The sequence below is a fragment of the Ranitomeya variabilis genome, chromosome 4 (assembly GCF_051348905.1).
Source record: "Ranitomeya variabilis isolate aRanVar5 chromosome 4, aRanVar5.hap1, whole genome shotgun sequence".
In the NCBI taxonomy this organism is placed as follows: Eukaryota; Metazoa; Chordata; class Amphibia; order Anura; family Dendrobatidae; genus Ranitomeya; species Ranitomeya variabilis.
This window is the reverse complement of record NC_135235.1, coordinates 494557340-494581538: the sequence shown is the minus strand read 5'-3', so window position 1 is coordinate 494581538 and position 24199 is coordinate 494557340. Positions and strand designations below refer to the sequence as shown.

Genomic DNA, 24199 nt, shown 5'->3' with positions numbered 1-24199 from the left:
AGGCTGAGTCTGCAAGGTAAGCCAAAACTTGCTGTTGCTGCTCCGGCTTTAAAAGCGGTTTTCCTACTCCCAGAAAAGAGAGCGTTCGAGGCCTTGTGTAGCCAGATGACGAACCTGTCTCCACAGCTCCAGACTTAGGTGTAATATTTTTATCCCCACGACCACCTGATGCTCCACTACCACTACCATCATTACCAGCTGACAATGAACGCCCACGGCCACGACCTCTTGCACCAGACTTCCTCATTGTTTTAAAAACTTAACCAAAGTAACTTTATTTGTTGCTGTCAAACAACTTACACGGTGAGCTATAACTTCAGTATGATTTCAATATCCCTTTACAGGTTGGTGAGACCACAAGGAAAATCAGGCCCAATGTTACACACTCTGTTTTCTGTGGCACCAAATCACAGAGATGCCACACACGCAGGACTGTCACTCAAGCACAACTGTCAATATTAATCTCCCACTGTTTTATTTTTTTAATTTTTTTTCAGGGACAATTTAGAAACCAAATAATAATAATAAAAAAAAGGCTTTCTATGGCCCACTGAGTGAGAGATGGCACACACAGGAGTCAGGAGTGGCACACAAGCCCTGAGGCCAATATTTTTCTCCCACTGATTGATGTAGTGATTTTTTTTCAGGTAGATTTTAGAACCCAAATCAAGCAAAAAAATAAATAGGCTTTCTATGGCCCACAATTTGAGAGAGAGAGATGGCACACACAGGAGTCAGGAGTGGCACACAAGCCCTGAGGCCAATATTTTTCTCCCAATGATTGATGTAGTGATTTTTTTTCAGGTAGATTTTAGAACCCAAATCAAGCAAAAAAATAAATAGGCTTTCTATGGCCCACTGAGTGAGAGATGGCACACACAGGAGTCAGGAGTGGCACACAAGCCCTGAGGCCAATATTTTTCTCCCACTGATTGATGTAGTGATTTTTTTTCAGGTAGATTTTAGAACCCAAATCAAGCAAAAAAATAAATAGGCTTTCTATGGCCCACAATTTGAGAGAGAGAGATGGCACACACAGGAGTCAGGAGTGGCACACAAGCCCTGAGGCCAATATTTTTCTCCCACTGATTGATGTAGTGATTTTTTTTCAGGTAGATTTTAGAACCCAAATCAAGCAAAAAAATAAATAGGCTTTCTATGGCCCACTGAGTGAGAGATGGCACACACAGGAGTCAGGAGTGGCACACAAGCCCTGAGGCCAATATTTTTCTTCCACTGATTGATGTAGTGATTTTTTTTCAGGTAGATGTTAGAACCCAAATCAAGCAAAAAAATAAATAGGCTTTCTATGGCCCACTGAGTGAGAGATGGCACACACAGGGATGGCACTCTAGCAGAAATGCCAATCTTAATCTCCCACAAAAAAAAAAAAAAAACAGGGACTGTCCTACAATTACTATCTCCCTGCAGTAATCTCAGCCAGGTATGGCAGGCAGCAATAAGGAGTGGACTGATGCACAAATTAAATAAAAAGTGTGGACAAACAAAAAAGATAGCTGTGCAGAAAGGAAAGAACAAGAGGATTTGTGCTTTGAAAAAAGCAGTTGGTTTGCACAGTGGCGTACACACAGCAATGCAGCTATCAGGGAGCCTTCTAGGGCAGCCCAATGAGCTACAGCGCTGAGGAAAAAAAAAATAAAAATGTAGCTTCCACTGTCCCTGCACACCGAAGGTGGTGTTGGACAGTGGAAATCGCTACAGCACAAGCGGTTTGGTGGTTAATGGACCCTGCCTAACGCTCTCCCTGCTTCTGACGAAGCGGCAGCAACCTCTCCCTAAGCTCAGAGCAGCAGCAGTGAGATGGCGGTCGGCGGGAACGCCCCTTTATAGCCCCTGTGACGCCGCAGACAGCAAGCCAATCACTGCAATGCCCTTCTCTAAGATGGTGGGGACCAGGACCTATGTCATCACGCTGCCCACACTCTGCGTTCACCTTCATTGGCTGAGAAATGGCGCTTTTCGCGCCATTGAAACGTGACTTTGGCGCGAAAGTCGCGTACCGCATGGCCGACCACGCACAGGGGTCGGATCGGGTTTCATGAAACCCGACTTTGCCAAAAGTCGGCGACTTTTGAAAATGAACGACCCGTTTCGCTCAACCCTAGTCACAAGTGGATTGCGATTCCACCCGTGGCTGTTAGGGGCACATGGCAGCGGATTAAATCAGCTGTCATATGCCAGAAAAGATGCAGGCCCACAAACCAAAGGGAGGGATCCCACCTGTGACATACCTATATTTCATAAGACGCGAAGGGGTAAAGGTACCTTCACACAAAACGACTTTGTAACGATATCGCTAGCGATCCGTGACATTGCAGCGTCCTGGCTAGCGATATCGTTTAGTTTGACACGCAGCAGCGATCAGGATCCTGCTGTGATGTCGCTGGTCGCTGAATAAAGTTCAGAACTTTATTTGGTCGTCCGATCGCCGTGTATCGTTGTGTTTGACAGCAAAAGCAACGATACCAGCGATATTTTACACTGGTAACCAGAGTAAACATCGGGTTACTAAGCGCAGGGCCGCGCTTAGTAACCCGATGTTTACCCTGGTTACCAGCGTAAAATGTAAAAAAAACAAACAGTACATACTTACATGCGTCCCCCGGCGTCCGCTTCCCACACTGACTGAGCGCCGCAAAGTGAAAGTGAAAGCACAGCGGTGACGTCACCGCTGTGCCCTGCTACTGCCGGCGCTCAGTCAGTGCAGGAAGCGGACGCCGGGGGATGCATGTAAGTATGTACTGTTTGTTTTTTTTACATTTTACGCTGGTAACCAGGGTAAACATCGGGTTACTAAGCGCGGCCCTGCGCTTAGCAACCCGATGTTTACCCTGGTTACCCGGGGACCTCGGCATCGTTGGTCGCTGGAGAGCGGTCTGTGTGACAGCTCTCCAGCGACCAAACAGAGACGCTGCAGCGATCGGCATCGATGTCGCTATCGCTGCAGCGTCGCTTCGTGTGAAGGTACCTTTAGGACAATGGCATGTTCATCAAAATGGCATGCGTTTTAAAGAAAAATCTTTTGTATGGTGAGGAAGATTCCCGTTGTATTCTTTAATTATTAAAAATCATATTGTACTCATTGCCTATAAACAAACAACATTTCTTATGTAGATCTATTCAAGTGCTGTAACCTTCTTTCTGGGACAATGTATTTTTATCAGCATGCTATACTATATTACAACATGCCACTCTGCCAACATTACAATATCTACCTTTGCCATTCTATTCTTTTCAGCATCCGCTTTGCTCACCCTTCGAGAATACTTTTTTAAATCTGTGAAATACAAAATATGAGTAAATTAATTGTTTTTTTCTTGTGGTATGTTTCATTTTAAGGGATACAATTTTGACTGCAAGATCGGTGTATGGGATTTACTCACCGATAATGGATATTGGTGGATGAATCTCTGGAAAACGGACAATACTTTCATTTTTGACTTTTCCTTGTTTTCCCTCCGGCAAAATATGAGACTGAACAAAGCATATAACACAGGCTAGAAGAAAACTTAATTGTACCGTGTTCATGTCTGTTAAAAAGAAAGGATATCATGTGTTAGTTATATGATCAAATTATTTAATCATTGTAAATAATGCAAAGTTCAGGGTGAGTGAACTTTTCTGAATGAATCCTTTAAAGGTTCTGTTCACACTTGCACTGGCACTGTGATTTTCATTTATAGCAGAAATTATTATATAATGGATAGGATGCCATTGATGTCTGATAGACCCCATTTGAGTTATGTTGTTGTGTCTGTAGTTTTGGCACAAAAATAGACAGTGTTCTGTCTGTGAAAAATAATGCACTTCTGAAAATAGCTTAATATCCATCTGATTTTCAACACTTTGATGCAAAATCCTCAGCCTTAGGCTGCCGTCACACTAGCAGTATTTGGTCAGTATTTTACCTCAGTATTTGTAAGCCAAAACCAGGAGTGGAACAATTAGAGGAGACGTATAATAGAAACATATGCCCCACTTCTGCATTTATCACCCACTCCTGGTTTTGGCTACAAATACTGAGGTAAAATACTGACCAAATCCTGATAGTGTGACGGTGGCCTTAGGCCGGGGTCACACTTGCGAGTGCAATGCGAGAAACTCACACGAGTCTCTTGCATCAATACTCGGCACTGCCGCCAGCACTTGGACCGGAGAGTGCGGCTGCATGTATTTCTATGTAGCTGAATGCTCCGTTCCCGAGTGCCGGCGGCAGTGCCGGGTATTGATGCGAGAGACTCGTGCGAGTTTCTCGCATTGTACTCGAAAGTGTGACCCCGGCCTTATAATGAGAAAATAAGCAGAAAAAGGTGGCACTTCCTTGCACAGTATGTCTGAGCAAGAAATTGTAGCTTGAAATAAAAACTAATCTTCTAGAGTTGTGTTGACAATAGGCACAACTTTATTGACAGACAACCAGCAAGTGTGGACTTCCACACTCATGTGCAGTAATAGTCCACTCCCTGTCGCTGTAGAATCCGAGAAGATACTTAAACATCTAAAAGGCTATGTATTGACCTACACTTGATAAGGTGCTGCCTAAACAAAATTGGTCACAATATAGCTCCCATACAAATGTAGCGACTTTCAAAATAAAGAACAACACATTTCTGTATAGATTTTGCAGGTTCACCCTTTGTATTTCCCTTTTGACAGCATCTGTACGCATGTGGTAGCACGGTACCTACAGTAAAACATGGTAGTGTGTTTATGTGGGGCTGCATAAATGCTCTTGGTGTCAGGGATTTCATTGATAGCATCATGAATTCACAGATGTTCTCTATATAAAAAGAGAAGATGCTACCATCACTCCGTGTCCTTGGTAGATGTTCAGTTTTCCAAGATGAGTCATCCAAAATACACATCTGTTGCATTTCTAAAGATTAGAGATGAGTGAACCTTTTAAGATTTTGTTTGTTTTGCCAAACATACCCGAACACCATTGAATTCAATGGGGGGCAAAACCAAACGCATAGACAACACCTTAAGGTGGGCAAAAAAGCTGCCAAAACAGCTCAGATTAGGGGTAGACACCAGGAAAAGTGGCATCAATTGACCCAGAGTGCAAATAGTATAATTATAACCACATTTTGACAACATCTGTTACTGGATGGGCTACTCGACTCCCTTTCTTTTGGAGCCACACAGCTATATTATTCGTATTATCTATTGTTATAGCGCAATTTATTCTATGGCATTTTACATGTAAAAGGGGAATCTATATATATAAAAATGAGTGTATGTATGTATGTATGTATGTATGTGTCTATCCACTGGCTAACACGGTACCAAGATATATATCTTTCCTGTATGTGTGTGTGTATGTATCGGCAACCAATCACTAAGTAAGCATGTGTGTGTGTGTGTGTGTGTGTATCAGCCATGCCCACTCCACATAGCAACCAATCACTAAGCATCTTTATTTTCACCAGAGCTGTTTATAAGAAGCTGAGCTGTGATTGGTTGCTATGAGCAACAGTTTCCCATGTAGTCAGTTGTGGTAACTGAGGCCTATTATTCTTATCATTTCTATGATGTTATTGTCCTTCTGTAAATCTGGAAATAACATAATTTATTACCGTGCCGACACAGACCACCCTCTGACACAGACTGCAGGGGGAGCCCAGGGGGAGCCCAGTATCACACAAGATAGGATTAGATACACTGCCCAGTATCACACAGGATAGGATTAGATACACAGCTCAGCAGACGGTATCACACAGGATAGGATTAGATACATGGCTCATTAGACAGTATCACACAGGATAAGATTAGATACACAGCACAGCAGACAGTATCACACAGGATAGGATTAGAAACATGGCTCAGCAGACAGTATCATACAGGAGAGGATTAGATACAACTCAGCAGACAGTAACATACAGGATAGGATTAGAAACACGGCTCAGCAAACTGTATCACACAGGATAGGATTAGATACACAGTTCAGCAGTCTGTAAAGCAGGATAGGATTAGATACACGGCTCAGCAGACAGTATCACACAGGATAGGATTAGATGCGCAACACAGCAAACAGTAACACACAGGATAGGATTAGATACACAGCTCCGAAGACAGCGTCACACAGGATAGGATTAGATACACAGCACAGCAGGCAGTAACACACAGGATAGGATTAGATACACGGTTCAGTAGACTGTATCACACAGGATAGGATTAGATACATGGCTCAGCAGACAGTATCACACAGGATAGGATTAGGTACACGGCTCAGCAGACAGTGTCACACAGGATAGGATTAGAAACACGGCTCAGCAAACTGTATCACACAGGATAGGATTAGATACACAGCTCAGCAGTCTGTAAAGCAGGATAGGATTAGATACACGGCTCAGCAGACAGTATCACACAGGATAGGATTAGATGCGCAACACAGCAAACAGTAACACACAGGATAGGATTAGATACACAGCTCCGAAGACAGCGTCACACAGGATAGGATTAGATACACAGCACAGCAGGCAGTAACACACAGGATAGGATTAGATACACGGTTCAGTAGACTGTATCACACAGGATAGGATTAGATACATGGCTCAGCAGACAGAATCACACAGGATAGGATTAGGTACACGGCTCAGCAGACAGTGTCACACAGGATAGGATTAGAAACACGGCTCAGCAAACTGTATCACACAGGATAGGATTAGATACACAGTTCAGCAGTCTGTAAAGCAGGATAGGATTAGATACACGGCTCAGCAGACAGTATCACACGGGATAGGATTAGATGCGCAACACAGCAAACAGTAACACACAGGATAGGATTAGATACACAGCTCCGAAGACAGCGTCATACAGGATAGGATTAGATACACAGCACAGCAGGCAGTAACACACAGGATAGGATTAGATACACGGTTCAGTAGACTGTATCACACAGGATAGGATTAGATACATGGCTCAGCAGACAGTATCACACAGGATAGGATTAGGTACACGGCTCAGCAGTGTCACACAGGATAGGATTAGATACACAGCTCAGCAGACTATCACACAGGATAGGATTAGATACACAGCTCAGCAGACAGTATCACACAGGATAGAATTAGATACACAGCTCAGCAGACAGTAACCCGATGCAGGAGTTTCTCGAGCTCAATATCAATGCCATTGGGGGTTTTAGACCCTTTAACATTTTGGTCTTCAAAAATGGAAGAGAAGTCTGAGCTCGCCTGTCACACCTTGGAGATTTTGAAATGCCTGGCAGCCAGGGTTCTCTCAGAACGTGTCTTCAGCGCTGCTGATGGTGTCCTGATGGATAAGTGCATCCAGCTGTCCCCTGAAAGTGTAGACTGCCTAACTTTCATCAAGATGAACAAGTCATGGATCTCCAATGACTTTTGCACCCCGGTCGCAGATTGGGCAGACTAGGCGATGATGTAGTTGAATTTTTGCTGTCTGTGCCACCTTCGGCGTGGGTTCTGTGCCTGCTCTTGCTACTGCTGCTTATGTTAATAACAAGTTTTTGAAATGTGGAGACTCCAAGTTGTGTCTCCATCTGGTGGGTTGCCTGTAATGGAAGCGGTTTCAGCTCCCCATTAAACTATTTCTACTCTGGGGAAATAGTCACCGCTTAAGTAGTGTCTGCCCCTAATATTTTGAAATTTTTGGACACCAAGTTGGGTCTCCTTCATGTATGTTGCCTGTTAACAGTGTGGCTCCCAGAACGACAGACCTGCACTTACTTTCAGTCAACTACCTGTGTTACTATCCATATTTTTTTTAAAAACAATAGTAGTCTACGGATGTCACAAGGGTGTCATGTCCCCCTGGAAGACTTGAAATTAGACAGTCACGTCAGGTAATGAATTGGAGTCCTCTTTAGAGATGGTGTGGTTCATGTTCTAATTTAAATGGATTTCCCTTTCCTTCAGTGCTGAGAGGGTTAAGGACTCTTTCCATGCTGCCTGGTTGTTCTCAGCTCCAACTGCTTACCTTTACTCCCTCTACATATACAGGCTCTGGGCATTTAGTCTGTGCCGGTGAAAGATTCATCTTACTGTGCTGTGTGCTAAAGCAAAGTAGTTGAAGTTGGAGTAGTGTTGTTCTGTAGCTGGCTGCTGTATGTTTGTTTTTATCTCCTGTTCTCTTTTCCTAGTTTATTCCTCTATGTCCCTAACCTCCTCCCTATTGTTGGTTAGTGCTTTTGTATGATAGAGGTTTTCTGTTATCCCTGTTTTGTCTTTGCGTCTGGTTTACCTTTCATTTAGGTACCATGCCTCATGGGGTGAGGGAGGGGACAGATTTGTGTTTTTACAGGAGCATAGTGGAGCGGCCCCCAAACGCAGGGCAGCGGGGTACTCGGTACCGGTGTCTAAGGTTGTCACGGTGGCCCGACCCGCTCCAATGCCCTGCTAAGGGGCGCCCAAATAAAGGTGTAGGTGAGAGTTTGTCAAGTATTCATGACGCCACCTGTGGTATTCGGTCAGGGTGACCGACGCTGCTAGGGGGTCCGCTGGGGTGATGGAATGGCAGCTAGATGGTGTAACTTCCCACAGGTGAAGTATGCCCCCAGGGCTTCCCTTGATGAGTAGATGGTGATGGTGTAGGTCGCAGTAAATGACGAGGACACAGGGTTGCAGTCTCTTTACCTTTTTACTGAAGGCTTCGGCATCCACAATCCAGAGCACTGCTAACAGGGCTGGCTGAGACCGGCCGGTCCGAAGGCACATCCAGAGTTCCCTTTGCAGGTGGAAATCAATAGCCTTCCTACTAGCGCCTGTGTGTTGTAGTACTTCCCTGCTGAGCACCACGGGATAGTCCTCACAACTGTCGTGTTCATTTCTGTTCTCTCTCTCCTTCCCCCAGATGGTATGGATAGGATGCACCCGTATGATGGGGTAGGCCTGGAGTTATTTTATAGGGACTCTAGAGACGCCCCTCTCCCACAATTGCCTCCGTTGTCTTCATTAGGTGTAAAGGTGAGACAGCCAACCTAGAGTTAACTGCCCTGCCGTAGTTCAAAGTAATGTGTAGAGCCCATTACTTCCTCGGCGTTCCGGCCGCCGGCTACGCGCCTCAGAAGGATGTTGCCGATCTTGGGGCACGACTCCTCCTGGTTCTATCCCCTTTGTGCTGTGATCTCGTTTCTCACTTCTCCACAATATACTTCGCTTCGTGTCCTTTCTTAGGATGCCGCCGCAATGAGGTGCAGGCACGGCTCCGTAACAATCTGTCTCGTGCTAGGCCACTGCCAAGATCCCACCCCTGACAGGGACCTCCCTGAGTCCTCCCAAGCAACGCTCTCTCACTAGATGTTACCTGGGCAAAACCCAGTCAGCTTCTCCCTAACTTCCTATCCGACTCCCAGTTTTACCAGAGTGTGAGGAGTGGCCTAATACATAGAACCTTTTGCTCCCCCTGGTGGCCGGAGTGTGAAGTGTAGTGTGTGACTGTGATACCTGGTCAGGTGAACTCCTTTAGTGCCATCAGACGTACCATCACTCCCCCTTGTGGAAGAGCGACAATACTGCAACGACCAGGACTCTGGGGCACTGCACTAGTAAGACTGGAGACTCGGGCCTCTGTACCTATAAAAGTATACCCTGGACAGGGATAGTTTGGGTCCCAGCTACAGGGACAGTTTGAGACCCCTCTTCCTTACTGTAGACGGTCACAGCTTGACATTTTTATCAGCCTCACATTTTTGGGATTTTGTTATGGATCCTGTCGCAGTTATTGCGAAACAATTGCAGGGTCTGTCTCTTGAACTGTCAGACCTGCAGTCTAGGATCTCACAGCAGTAGACTGTTGGTCTATCAGGCTGAACTGGAATCTAATGTGGCCCCCCCGAATAGGTTTTCTTGAGTACGGGATAAATTTGTGATGTTCCATGGAGCCTGCAAGCTTTATTTTAGGCTTCATCCCCATTAATCTGGGAGTGAGGAAGCAATGGGCTGAGACTGCTTTTTCTCTCCTTCAAGGAGATCCTCAATCCTGGGCTTTTTCACTTCCATCAGATTCACTGTCTCTCCGATCGGTTGATGTTTTTTTTGAGGCTCTAGACCTCGTGTATGATGATTCGGACCATGTCTCCCTTGCTGAGTCTAAAGGTACCTTCACACTAAGCGACTTTGCAGCGAGAACGACGACGATCCGTGACGTTGCAGCGTCCTGGATAGCGATCTCATTGTGTTTGACACGCAGCAGCGATCTGGATCCCGCTGTGATATCGCTGGTCGGAGCTAGAAGTCCAGAACTTTATTTTGTCGCTGATCACCCGCTGTCATCGCTGGATTGGCGTGTGTGATGCCGATCCAGCGATGTGTTCACTTGTAACCAGGGTAAATATCGGGTTACTAAGCGCAGTGCCGCGCTTAGTAACCCGATATTTACCCTGGCTACCATTATAAAAGTAAAAAAAAAACAGTACATACTCACATTCTGATGTCTGTCACGTCCCCCAGCGTCCACAGGGTTACGCGCTGCTGCTCAGAGCTTCCTGCACTGTGTCAGGCCGTAAAACAGAGCACAGCGGTGACGTCACCACTGTGCTCTGCTTTACTGCCGGCGCTGACACATTCAGTGCAGGAAGCTCTGAGCAGCAGCGCGTAACCCTGTGGACGCCGGGGGACGTGACAGACATCAGAATGTGAGTATGTAGTGTTTTTTTTTTTTTACTTTTACAATGGTAACCAGGGTAAATATCGGGTTACTAAGCGCGGCCCTGCACTTAGTAACCCGATGTTTACCCTAGTTACCTGGGTGCTGCAGGGGGACTTCGGCATTGTTGAAGACAGTTTCAACGATGCCGAAGTCTTTCCCCTGATCGTTGGTCGCTGGAGAGAGCTGTCTGTGTGACAGCTCCCCAGCGACCACACAACGACTTACCAACGATCACGGCCAGGTCGTATCGCTGGTCGTGATCATTGGTAAGCCGTTTAGTGTAACGGTACCTTTAGCTACATACGCTCCATCTGGGAGACCGGCAGGCAGAGATGTTCTGGTCAGAGTTCCTTAGATGGGCCACTGACACCCGGTGGACTGATCTTTCTCTTACTAGTCTAGTTAGTTAGTTTTGTTAGGTCCTGTTAGAAAGATTAAAAGACGCACTAGCATTTTACAAGATTCCTGAGTGGTTGGATTCCACCATTGCTCTGGCCACACGCATAGATAGATGCATCAGGGATAGACCAGTTGGGATTCTGCCCCTAATGATACTCCCTAAAACCGAGGTTCTCCCTCTGTGCTCTTATGAACCGATGCAGTTAGGAGCGGCCTCCTCTCGGTATGAGTCTCTTGCAGTTCGCCGCAAAATTGGGTTGTGTTATTTTTGTAGTCAAAAGGGGCATTTCATTGGATTCTGTCCTTCTTTACCAAAACACAAAAAGCTGTTGGAAAACTTCTATCCCCAGGTTGTGTGGAGGATAACATCCTGGGTGTATATATCTCCTCCGCATGTGTAGCTCAGTTTTTCTTACCTGCAGCAGTGGTTATTGGTATGAAAACTGAGAAAATATCTACCCTCTTGGATAGTGGAGTGAAAGCCAATATGGTGGATGCTCGGTTTGCACTAAAATGCTTTGGTGCTCATTGCTCAAATCGAGCAAATTGGAATACTCGGGTACCGCATTTTTACCGTGATCCCCCGGGGGTCCTTTTAAGGTCTAAAAATGGCTGAAAATGATGGAAATACTGCTCAAATGACACAGAACTTCATGGGGATCGGCCCTGGAAGCATTTCTGACTCATAGGTCACAGCTGTAAACAATGTTGTCAGAGTTCCATGCCATTTTTACAGATGCACCAAAAAACATACAAAAACGAAACCCAAATGGATTTTGCTGGGAAATATGTTAAGGTACATCCTTTCCAGGGTAATGACTTGTATATAAGGCAAAATAATTAACCCCAGGTCAGAATGTTCCTTCACCACTTGGGCTATGTTCACATGCAGCGTTTTTGATGCGTTTTTCAACTTTAACATTGCTTTCAATCAATACAAATACATTCACTGGGAAATGTCATTGCAATATTTAACAACTCTAGCTGGCCATGTGGTGTGTGGCACATAAGCAGACATATCTTGTTGAATTTATGAAGGAGGGACTCTTAAAGTCACAAAGGCTATTTTTAGAGGGGCATCAGGTGGCATTAATATTCTTAAAGGGCCATTATTAAACAGTGGGTCTCCTATGCTGCTATTGCCTATGCAGTGAGTGGCTGGGCTGCCAAGAATTATGACACACCCCAATACCCCTTTCACGAGAGGTACAGGAGGGCTTCCTGAAAAAACTGTTGCATTGAATGCAAGGCCTGCCCTGCTATCAAGTCATATGCACCCCAATAAGCCTTTTAACCCAGGTACTGGATGGCCACATGAAAATCCACTTCACATTATTCATTTTGTAATCCCATAATGTTTTCTTATGCATTGACTGCAAGACCTGCCCTGCTACCAAGTCATATGCACCCCAATAAGCCTTTGAAACCACATACTGGATGATCACAGGAAAATCCACTTCACATTATTCATTTTGTACTCCCATACTGTTTTCTTATGCATTGACTGCAAGGCTTGCTCTGCTACCAAGTCGTATGCACCCCAATAAGCCTTTGAACCCAGATACTGGGTGATCACAGGAAAATCCACTTCACATTATTCATTTAGTACTCTAACACTGTTTTCTTATACATTGACTGCAAGGCCTGCCCTGCTAGCAAGTCACATGCACCCCAAAAAGCCTTTGAAACCACATACTGGATGGCCACAGGAAAACCCATTTCACATTCTTCAGTTGGTCCTGCCATACTGTTTCCTTATGCATTGAATGCAAGGGCCGCCTTCACCCAAATTTGCACGCACCCCAATCCCCCTTTGGAAGAAACATGGAGGAGGGCCTCATAAAAAAACTGTCCCATTACAAAGGAGCGGGTCTCCTAGACTCGTAATGCCCACACACTAAGTGTATGGGCTGACAAACAATTCCCCATGGGGGATAAATTTGTTTTAAAAAATTGTTTACGGGCATCATAAACACCCATGCAGAAAAGTAGAGTAGCTGTAGCAGCACGGAACACGTTTACCCTGGTGATCTAGTGGTGGTGGATGATGAGACGTGGAGGAAGGCCTCATTAAAAAATAGGCCCAATTTAAAGGAGCAGGTCTTTTATACTTGGAATGCCCATACACTAAATGAATAGGCTGACTGATTTGGCTTTAATCCTAAGTCATATTGCACGACTCGTTAAAGGGTTGATTGTGACTTGTAGGATCGCTACTTCCAACAGGTGGCGCTATAGAGTTAAGTCCTCTTTTTCTCAGAAGAGGCAATTTGCATAATAATGTTAGAAGTGTTTGTGTGTAAAATTTTGCAGCTGTAGGTGTTAACATAAAGTGTTAAATCACGGAAAAAACTGGTGTGGGCTCTCGTGCAATTTTCTCCACCAGAGTGGGATAGCCAGTGACTGAGGGCAGATATTAATAGCCTAGAGAGGGACCATGGTTATTGGCCCCCCTGGCTAAAAACATCTGCCCCCAGCCACTCCAGAAAAGGTGCATCTGTAAGATGCGCCTTTTCCGGCACTTAGCCTCTCTCTTCCCACTCCCCTGTAGCGGTGGGATATGGGGTAATAAAGGGTTAATGTCACCTTGCTAATGTAATGATGGCCTTGTTGATGCTGGTATTCAATAACTGCCCTCTTCTCCTCACAAATCCTTTCAAACATCTGCAGTGTAGAGTTCCAATGCGTAGGGGCATCACACACCAGTCGGTGAGCCGGAAGCAGCAATCGCTGCTGAATCACGGCAAGGGCGGCTGAAGCTGTAGCTGACTTTCTAAAATGGGCACATAGGCGGCATACTTTCACAAGTAGGTCCAGCAGCTCCGGGTAGCTTTTTACAAACCGTTGAACAACAAGGTTAAGTACATGGGCCAGGCATGGTACGCCTCGCCTCAGAGCCGCCACCAGGTTCCTGCCATTGTCACACACAACCATGCCTGGCTGGAGGTTCAGCGGTGTCAGCCACAGATCTGCCTGCTCTTTCAGAGGTGTCCAAAACTCTTAAGCATTGTGCCGTTTGTCACATAAGCATATTAGCTTCAACACAGCCTGTTGCCGCTTGGATTTGGCAGTGCTGCAGTGCTTCCAGCTTGGGACTGATGTGCTCACTTCAGAGATGGAGGCTGAAGAGGAGGAGGAGGTGCAGGAGCAGTAGACTGGGGGGGCAACTCCAGTTGACGTAGGGCCCGCAATCTTTGGAGTCGGGAGGACGTGTTCCATCCCAAGGTCTGATTGTGTCCTGGCTTCCACTATGCTATCCCAGTGTGCCGTCAGCGAGATGTATCATCCCTGGCCACAAGCACTTGTCCACGTGTTCGTGTTTAGCTGTACTTTCCCAGTAACTGCATTGTTAAGGGCATGGGTAATATTGTGAGACACGTGCCTGTGTAATGCCAGGACGGCACAGTGGGAGAAATAGTGGTGGCTGGGGACTGAGTAACTTGGGACAGCTGCTGCCATCAGGTTACGGAAAGGTTCCATCTCCACAAGCCTAAAAGGCAACATTTCCAGCGCAAGCAGACCAGAATTGTGTGAATTTAGTGCTGTGGCCTTTGGGGCGTTGGCTGCGCATTTCCACTTGCTTTCCAATGACTGGGGTATGGACAACTGAAGGCTGTGCTGGGACAAGGATGTGGACGTGCTTGATGATGGTGCGATGTGAGTGTGGGCAACAGCAGATGCAGGGCAGGAGGCATTTTCGCATGCATAGTGGACAGGTGATTGGCTTGCACACACAACAGTGGAAGACGCAGTTATGTCACTCACACACACTGTTCCTGGAGCCTGGGGTTGTGCCCACAAAGTCGGGTGCTTTGCTGCCATGTGCCTGGTCATGCTGGTGGTGTTAAGGCTTTTAGTTTTGCTACCCCTGTTGATGCTGGCATAACAGTTGTTGCAAATAGCCTGTTTGGGGTTACCATCAGACTCTAAAAAAAAATACAGACTCGGGAAGACATAACAGTTGGACTGGCAACTACTGTCATGTTGGTGTTATGGGGAATGGTTGCCGCCTTCTGACTGAAGCCACCACACTGCTTCTGACTGCCTGAAGGGGTGCTATGCCTCCCTCCCCTTGTGTGCTGCTGTCCTTGCTCTGCATGTCCTCCTGCCAGGTTGGCTCAGTTACTATATATCCACCTCATCTTCCACTTTTGCACCCTGGTCCTCCTCCTGACTTTCTGGCAATTGTGTCTCATCTTCATCCACCTCTTGTGGCCATGGCTGCTCAAATATTTGGTCATCAGTACATGGAATGTCATCTTGCCTCACTTCAAGTGGAGCGGGTGAGGGCCCAAATCTACAAATGGAAAAGTGAACAGCTCGTCAGAGTGTCTGAGTGTGAGATCAGGTGTCTCTAACTGGAAGTATTATCCAACCAAGAACCTTTTCACACTGCTCTGGCTTCAATAGTGCTGTTTTGCTGCGGTCCCCTAGGACTTCGGACACTAAGGTCCAGCGAGCAGATGTGGGTGCTTTTTGTGGCCCAATTTCAGCTTGCCCACGGCCTCGGTATGCACGATCACCATCATGTCCACTTCCCCATCCCTTGCCACGAGCCTTGCCCATTGTGAATGGACTAGAATATTTTACACGTTCACTACAAATGGCTGAATTGGGAGCGAACTTGTATGTGATATGTGTGTGGGAAAGCCACACTTTAAACTATCTGGACTTTAGTTAAAATGTTTCTTTTGGTTGTCAAATTTGTGTCAATAAGTAAGGTAACAGACAGTAAAAACACTAGAATATGTAGGCCTAACATGGCCAAATTTTTAGCACAGATAGATGAGGCCTGTCATGGAGATACCACACTGCCAAATATGTGGCCTGTATTTTTTTAATGCAAAATAGTGCTGTATATAACTAGACTAGTGGAAAGGAAAAACCGGAATACCAGCCTAAAATGCCCAAACTTGGAGCACGCAGATATATGAGGCTTGTCACGGAAATACCACACTGTCAAATATGTGGCCTGTATTTATTTATTTTTTTATTCAAAATAGTGCTGTATATAACTAGACTAGCAGACAGGAAAAACTGGAATACCGGCCTAAAATGCCCAAACTTGGAGCACGCAGATATATGAGGCCTGTCACGGAGATACCACACTGCCAAATATGTGTCCTGTATTTGTTTTGAGGTCTGCTAAATAGTGCTGTATATAACTAGAGTAACAGACAGGAAAAAGAATGGAATACCAGCCTAAAATGCCCAAACTTGGAGCACACAAATATATGAGGCCTGTCCCGGAGATACCACACTGCCAAATAAGTGGACTGTATTTTTTTTAGGTCTACTAAATACTGCTGTATATAACTTGAGTAACAGACAGGAAAAACACTGGAATACCAGCCTAAAATGCCCAAACTTGGAGTACACGTATATATGAGGCCTGTTACGGAGATACCACACTGCCAAATATGTGGCCTGTATTTTTTATTTTTTAATGCAAAATAGTGCTGTTTATAACTAGAATAACAGACAGGAAAAATAATGGAATACAGGCCTAAAATGCTCAAACTTGGAGCACACAGATATATGAGGCCTGTCACGGAGATATCACACTGCCAAATATGTGGTCTGTATTTTTTGGGGGGTCTGCTAAATAGTGCTGCATAGAACTAGAGTAACAGACAAGAAAAACACTGGAATACCAGCCTAAAATGCCCAAACTTGGAGCACACAAACATATGAGTCCTGTCACGGAGATACCGCACTGCCAAATATGTGTCCTGTATTTGTTTTGAGGTTTGCTAAATAGTGCTGTATATAACTAGAGTAACAGACAGGAAAAACACTGGAATACCAGTCTAAAATGCCCAAACTTGGAGCACACAAACATATGAGGCCTGTCACGGAGATACCACACTGCCAAATATGTGGCCTGTATTTTTTATTTTTTAATGCAAAATAGTGCTGTATATAACTAGAATAACAGACAGGAAAAATAATGGAATACTGGCCTAAAATGCCCAAACTTGGAGCACACAGGTATGAGGCCTGTCATGGAGATACCACACTGCCAAGTAATATCTGCAAAAATAATTGCATGTGTACCATCATTTATATTGTTTCCACTAAAACCATACCCTCTTTTCTGTCTGATTTTGTGAATGTGTTCTCAGAGAAGGGGTGCCACGAACTGCCTTCCCACCGTGTGTATGATTGCCCCATAAACTTGCTCGCTGGGGTGAAATTACTCTAAGCCAGATTATACAATCTGTCCAGTCTTGAAAGGCGAGCAATGAAGGATTACATCTCTGTGAGTCTTAATAAGGGATATATTAAATCCTCCACTTCTCCTATAGTGGGCGGGGTTCTTCTTTGTTAAAAAGAAAGATGGGGGCCTGCGTCCCTGTTTAGATTTTCATGAGTTAAATTGGATTACTTTGCAAAACCCGTATCTCCTCCAACTCATTCCTGACTTATTTAATCAGGTTGTTGGGGCAAAATGGTTCTCTAAGTTGGACCTCAGGGGAGCCTGTACTCTAATCAGGATCAAGGAGGGGAATGAGTGGAAGACGGCCTTTAACACTCCTTACGGGCTTTATGAAAAACTTGTCATGCCCTTTGGTTTGACTAATGTCTTCACCGTTTCCAACATTTTGTTAACAATATTTTTCGTCACCTTGTGAGTAGATTTGTAATGGTGTATCTTGACAGTATTTTAATATACTCACCTGATCTAAAGTCACAAGTCAGGTACAAGTTCGGCAAGTGTTGCAGGTTTTGCAGGATAATAAACTGTACGCCAAATTAGAAAAATGTGTATTCACCATACAGGAGGTTCAGTTCCTTGGTTTCCTAGTGTCTGCTGCAGGTTTCTGTATGAACCCTGATAAGTTCTGGAAAGGGATCTACTAGAAAATCTGAAAACATTGCAATGCTTTTAGGGGTTGTCTAACTACTATCGAAAGTTTATCAAAAACTTCTTTTCGATTGTCAAACCCCTCACTGACATGACAAAGGAAGGTATGGACTTCTAAAGATGGTCCGACTGCGCCCTTCAGGCATTTTTTTTCTTTGAAGAAATGATTTTCCACAGCTCCTGTACTCATTCTGCCTGATGCTTTCCAACCATTTATTGTTGAGGTTGATGCATCTGAGGTGTGGATCTGAGCTGTGTTGTCTCAAGGATCTTCCCCTAGTAAGTGGCATCCATGTGCCTTCTTCTCTAAAAAATCATCGTCAAGAACCATGATGTAGGCAATAGACAACTTTTTGCCTTCAAGTTGGCTTTTGAGGAGTGGTGTCACTTTTTGAAGGGGGCAGGACACCCTGTCACTGCATTACTAATCATAGAAATCTGTTATAATTAGAATCCGCTAAACATATTAATCCTTGATAAGGTACTTTGTCTTTGTTTTTATCAGGTTTAATTTTATTGTCACTTACTGTCCTAGGATTAAGAACATCAAAGGTGATGCTTTGTCTCAAGTTTTCCTTGGGGGTGGTTGTTCGGATAACGCTATCCCGATTTCACAGGAAGGGATGGTCATCTCTGCCATTCCTTCTGAGCTGGAGGGTGAGGTATTGAAGGTTTAGGGGGGCGCCTTTGCTTGTCCTTCAGGGAAATTATTTGTACCATTGCATCTGCGTCTCAAAGTTTTAGGGGCACGTCATTGCTCATTTCTTGCTGGTCACCCAGGTAATAAAGCAACTTTGGACTTCCTTTCTCATCGTTTTTGGTGGCCAAGGTTTCATCAGGATGTACTCAACTTTGTGTCTTCCTGTAATAATAATAAATAATAATAATAATAATTTTATTTATATAGCGCCAACATATTCCGCAGCGCTTTACAACTTATAGAGGGGACTTATACAGACAACAGACATTACAGCATAACAGAAATCACAGTTCAAAACAGATACCAGGAGGAATGAGGGCCCTGCTGCTCGCAAGCTTACAATCTATGAGGAAAAGGGGAGACACGAGAGGTGGATGGTAACAATTGCTTTAGTTATTTGGACCAGCCATAGTGTAAGGCTCGGGTGTTCATGTAAAGCTGCATGAACCAGTTAACTGCCTAAGTATGTAACAGTACAGACACAGAGGCTATTAACTGCATAAAGTGTATGAGAACATGATGGAGGAACGTGATTATGTTGTTGTTTTTTATTAATAGGCCACACAGGGATAATTAGGTTAATGCGTTGAGGCGGTAGGCCAATCTGAACAAATGAGTTTTTAGTGCACGCTTAAAACTGTGGGGATTGGGGATTAATTGTATTAACCTAGGTAGTGCATTCCAAAGAATCGGCGCCGCACGTGTAAAGTCTTGGAGACGGGAGTGGGAGGTTCTGATTATTGAGGATGCTAACCTGAGGTCATTAGCAGAGCGGAGGGCACGGGTAGGTTGGTAGACTGAGACCAGAGAGGAGATGTAGGGTGGTGCTGAGCCATGGAGTGCTTTGTGGATGAGGGTAGTAGTTTTGTACTGGATTCTGGATTGGATGGGTAGCCAGTGTAATGACTGGCACAAGGTAGAGGCATCGGTGTAACGGTTGGCGAGGAATATGATCCTGGCAGCAGCATTCAGGACAGATTGGAGCGGGGAGAGTCTGGTAAAAGGTAGGCCAATTAGTAGAGAGTTACAATAGTCCAGACGAGAATGAATAAGTGAGACAGTAAGAGTTTTTGCAGAGTCGAAAGTAAGAAAAGGGCGAATTCTGGAAATGTTTTTGAGATGCAGATAAGAAGAGCGAGCCAGTGATCGGATGTGGGGGGTGAATGAAAGCTCGGAATCAAGGATGACTCCAAGGCAGCGGGCATGTTGCTTTGGAGTAATGGTGGAACCGCACACAGAGATGGCAATGTCGGGCAAAGGTAGGTTAGTAGAGGGAGAGAACACGAGGAGTTCAGTTTTTGACAGGTTCAGTTTCAGATAGAGGGAGGACATGATGTTAGAGACAGCGGTAAGACAATCACTGGTGTTTCCTGTAATGTCTGTGCGTGTTCTAAGACCCTGAATACTCATTCATCTGGGACTCTTATACCGTTAACTGTATCCGATCGGCCATGTTATCTTAGTTGTGGTGGATAGGTTCAGTAAAATAGCTCACTTCATTGCTTTACCTGCTCTCTATAATGCTAAGACCATGACTCAGATGTCTGTCAGTGAGATTGTGAAGTTTCACGGGGTTCCCTCCGATGTGGTGTCAGATTGGGGGACTCAGTTTGTATCTAAATTCTGGAGGGCATTTTGCCTGGGGATGAATCTATCCTTTTCTTCAGCATTCTATCCTCAAATTAATGTTTTTTGGAAAAAATATATATGTGGTCAATTTAAGGAGCATTGTGGCTGTAGAGCACACTGCAATGGATGAGTGGTAAACAAACCTTTTATCAGACCACTGTATTTCGGCAAAGGACCGCTACCTTCCTCAGGTGAATTTCTCTATAGATGTATAATTTTTTCCAAAAAACGTTGATATTCCCCTTAAGGGATGGTGGCTGGAGAAGCTTGGAGCTATAGAGTTCATCTCCAGGCAACAGGACCTGAAGTGATGTCACATCCTGTAAAGTGGCATCACATGACTGGATCTTGGGCTCACGTGACCAGACCAGGAAGCACAGCACAGGAGCAGCCCTGGAGCAACAGAGCAGGAGTACAAGGAGACATCCCCTACCCTTCCAGGTGAGAGGCTAATCCCCCCAACCTTTCATTGAAACATCCCAATTAAACCACCTGGTGCTTCTCATGCTGCGCTCTTCCATGTTTATTATCCTCAAACTAATGGTCAGACTGAACATCTAAATGAAAGTATGGAGACATACCTTAGGTGTTTTGTGTCAAATAACCGGGGGGAGGGGGGATTATTCATCTTTTCTACCATTAACTGAATCAACCTTAAACAATCGTCGCAGTATGTCTACTGGTAAGTCACCATTTTTTGGTGCGCATGGCTTCCATTCTCAGTTCTGCACCTTCAGTAAGGAGGGGTTTTCAGGGGTGCCTGGGGAGGAATAATTCTCTTAATCACTCTCATCTATATTGCAAGGGATTTAGAACAACTGAAAATTCATGGGGGACATACACAAATTCAAGGCTAATAAGAAACAGTTGTCAGATCTGGACCTGGGTGTGAATGATGTAGTATGGCTGTCTACCAGAAATATTAAACTGAAAATTCCTTCCTGAAAATTAGGTCCTAGGTTCATTGGTGCTAACAAGGTGGTCGCCATAATTAAACCATGTGGCCTTTCGTCTTTAGCTTCCTGTGACTCTTAAAATCCACAACATTTTCCACAGTTCACTGCTCAAAAAATATGTAGCGAATGTGGAGCTGTCACCCTTACCTTCACCGCCGAATTATTGATGATAGTAATTTGGATTTCAGGTGGCAAGAATTGTGGATTCTCGCATTGTTCACTGCTCTTTACAATACTTAGTGCACTGGAAGGGGTATGGTCCTGTGGAAAGGATATTGGTACCGGTATCTGAGGTTAATGCCAGTGAACTAATTTGGTCATTCCATGTGACCCATCCAGGTCCCGAGGGTCCAGTGGCCCCTTGTAGAAGAGGGGTACTGTCATGAGGGTGTCAAGTCCCCCTGGAAAATTTAATTTAGAAAAACTGCGAGGGTTCCCCCTATTTTTGACAACCAATCTTGCTAAAGCAGACAGTTGGGGGCTGGTATTCTCAGGCTAGTAAGGGGCCATGGATATTGGCCCCCCACAGCCTAAAAATAGCAGCATGCAGCTGCCTACACAAGGTACATCTATTAGATGCGCCGATTCTGGTGCATTGCCTGGCTCTTCCCACTTGCCCTGAAGAGGTGGCAAGGGGGGTTCCTATTTGTGGGGTTAATGCCACCTATGTATTTTCCTGTGACATCAAGCCCATGGCTTAGTAATGGAGTGGCGTCTATAAGACTCCTATCAATTACTAATCCTATAGTTGTATTATAAATAAAGACACAGCCAAAATAAAGTCCTTTAATTGAAAAAAATGACACAGACTCCTTTAACCCCTTTCTGCCATTGGACGTACTATTCTGTCCATGTGGGGTGGGCCCTAATTCCCAAGGACGGAATAGTATGTCCAGCGCAATCGGCTACGCTCACAGGGGGAGCACGGCCGGGTGTCTGCTGCCTATCGCAGCTGACATCCGACACTATGTGCCAGGAGTGGTCACGGACCGCCCCCGGCACATTAACCCCCGGCACACCGCGATCAAACATGATCGCGGTGTGCCGGCGGTACAGGGAAACATCGCGCAGGGAGGGGGCTCCCTGCGTGCTTCCCTGAGACCCCCGGAGCAACGCGATGTGATCGCGTTGCAGCGAGGGTCTCTTACCTCCTATCCCTGTAGGCCCCATATCCAAAATGGCTGCGGGGCTGCATTCGGGTCCTGCAGGGATTACTTCCGGGTGCAGACCAGGCTCTGGTAAGCCTGCTGCACTGGAACTCAGATCGGTGATCTGACAGAGTGCTGTGCAAAGTGTCAGATCTGTGATGTCCCCCTGGGACAAAGTTAAAAAAAAAATTTCCACATATGTAAAAAAAAAAAAAGAAAAAAAAATCCTAAATAAAGAAAAAAAAATATTATTCCCATAAATACATTTCTTTATCTAAATAAAAAAAAATCAAACAATAAAAGTACACATATTTAGTATCGCCGCGTCCGTAACGACCCCACCTATAAAACTGTATCACTAGTTAACCCCTTCAGTGAACACGGTAAAAAAAAAAAAAAAAAAAACGAGGCAAAAAGCAACGCTTTATTCTCATACCGCCAAACAAAAAGTGGAATAACACGCGATCAAAAAGATGGATATAAATAACCATGGTACTGCTGAAAACGTCATCTTGTCCCGCAAAAAAACGAGCCACCATACAGCATCATCAGCGAAAAAATAAAAAAGTTATAGTCCTCAGAATAAAGCGATGTCAAAATAATTATTTTTTCTATAAAATAGTTTTTATCGTATAAAAGCGCCAAAACTTAAAAAAAATATAAATGAGGTATCGCTGTAATTGTACTGACCCAAAGAATAAAACTGCTTTATCAATTTTACCAAACGCGAAACGTTATAAACGCCTCCCCCAAAAGAAATTCATGAATAGCTGGTTTTTGGTCATTCTGCCTCGCAAAAATCGGAATAAAAAGCGATCAAAAAATCTCCCATGCCCGAACATGTTACCAATAAAAACGTCAACTCGTCCTGCAAAAAACAAGACCCCACATGACTCTGTGGACCAAAATATGGAAAAATTATAGCACTCAAAATGTGGTAACGCAAAAAATATTTTTTGCAATAAAAAGCGTCTTTCAGTGTGTGACGGCTGCCAATCATAAAAATCCGCTAAAAGACCCGCTATAAAAGTAAATCAAACCCCCCTTCATCACCCGCTTAGTTAGGGAAAAATAAAAAAATTAAAAAAATGTATTTATTTCCATTTTCCCATTAGGGCTAGGGCTAGTGTTAGGGTTAGGGATAGGGCTAGGGTTAGGGCTGGGGCTAGGGTTGGGGCTAGGGTTAAGGCTACAGTTAGGGTTGGGGCTAAAGTTAGGGTTAGGGTTGGGGCTAAAGTTAGGGTTAGGGTTTGGATTACATTTACGGTTGGGAATAGGGTTGGGATTAGGGTTAGGGGTGTGTCTGGGTTAGAGGTGTGGTTAGGGTTACCATTGGGGTTAGGGTTACGGGTGTGTTTAGATTAGGGTTTCAGTTATAATTGGGGGGTTTCCACTGTTTAGGCACATCAGGGGCTCTCCAAACTCGACATGGCATCCGATCTCAATTCCAGCCAATTCTGCGTTGAAAAAGTAAAACAGTGCTCCTTCCCTTCCAAGCTCTCCCGTGCTCCCAAACAGGGGTTTACCCCAACATATGGGGTATCAGCGTACTCGGAACACATTGGAGAACAACCTTTGGGGTCCAATTTCTCCTGTTACCCTTGGGAAAATACAAAACTGGGGGCTAAAATATAATTTTGTGGGGAAAATGTTTTTATTTTATTTTCACGGCTCTGCGTTATAAACTGTAGTGAAACACTTGGTGGTTCAAAGCTCTCACAACACATCTAGATGAGTTCCTTAGGGGTCTACTTTCCAAAATGGTGTCACTTGTGGGGAGTTTTACTGCTTAGGTACATTAGGGGCTCTGCAAACGCAATGTGACACCTGCAGACCATTCCATCTAAGT

The 24199-nt window shown here is 44.8% G+C and overlaps 1 protein-coding gene across 1 annotated transcript in view; it reads right to left on the bottom strand.

Annotated features, from left to right (window-relative positions):
* Positions 1-24199, bottom strand: part of LOC143769062 (agouti-signaling protein-like) — a 177940-nt gene that overhangs the window by 145411 nt on the left and 8330 nt on the right. The window contains exons 2-3 of the mRNA XM_077257646.1: positions 3405-3551; positions 3237-3298 (exon numbers count right to left, since the gene is read on the bottom strand). Of these exons, the coding sequence (XP_077113761.1) occupies positions 3237-3298; positions 3405-3549 (207 nt within the window). The 5' untranslated portion in view covers positions 3550-3551. The remainder of the gene's footprint in view (positions 1-3236; positions 3299-3404; positions 3552-24199) is intronic.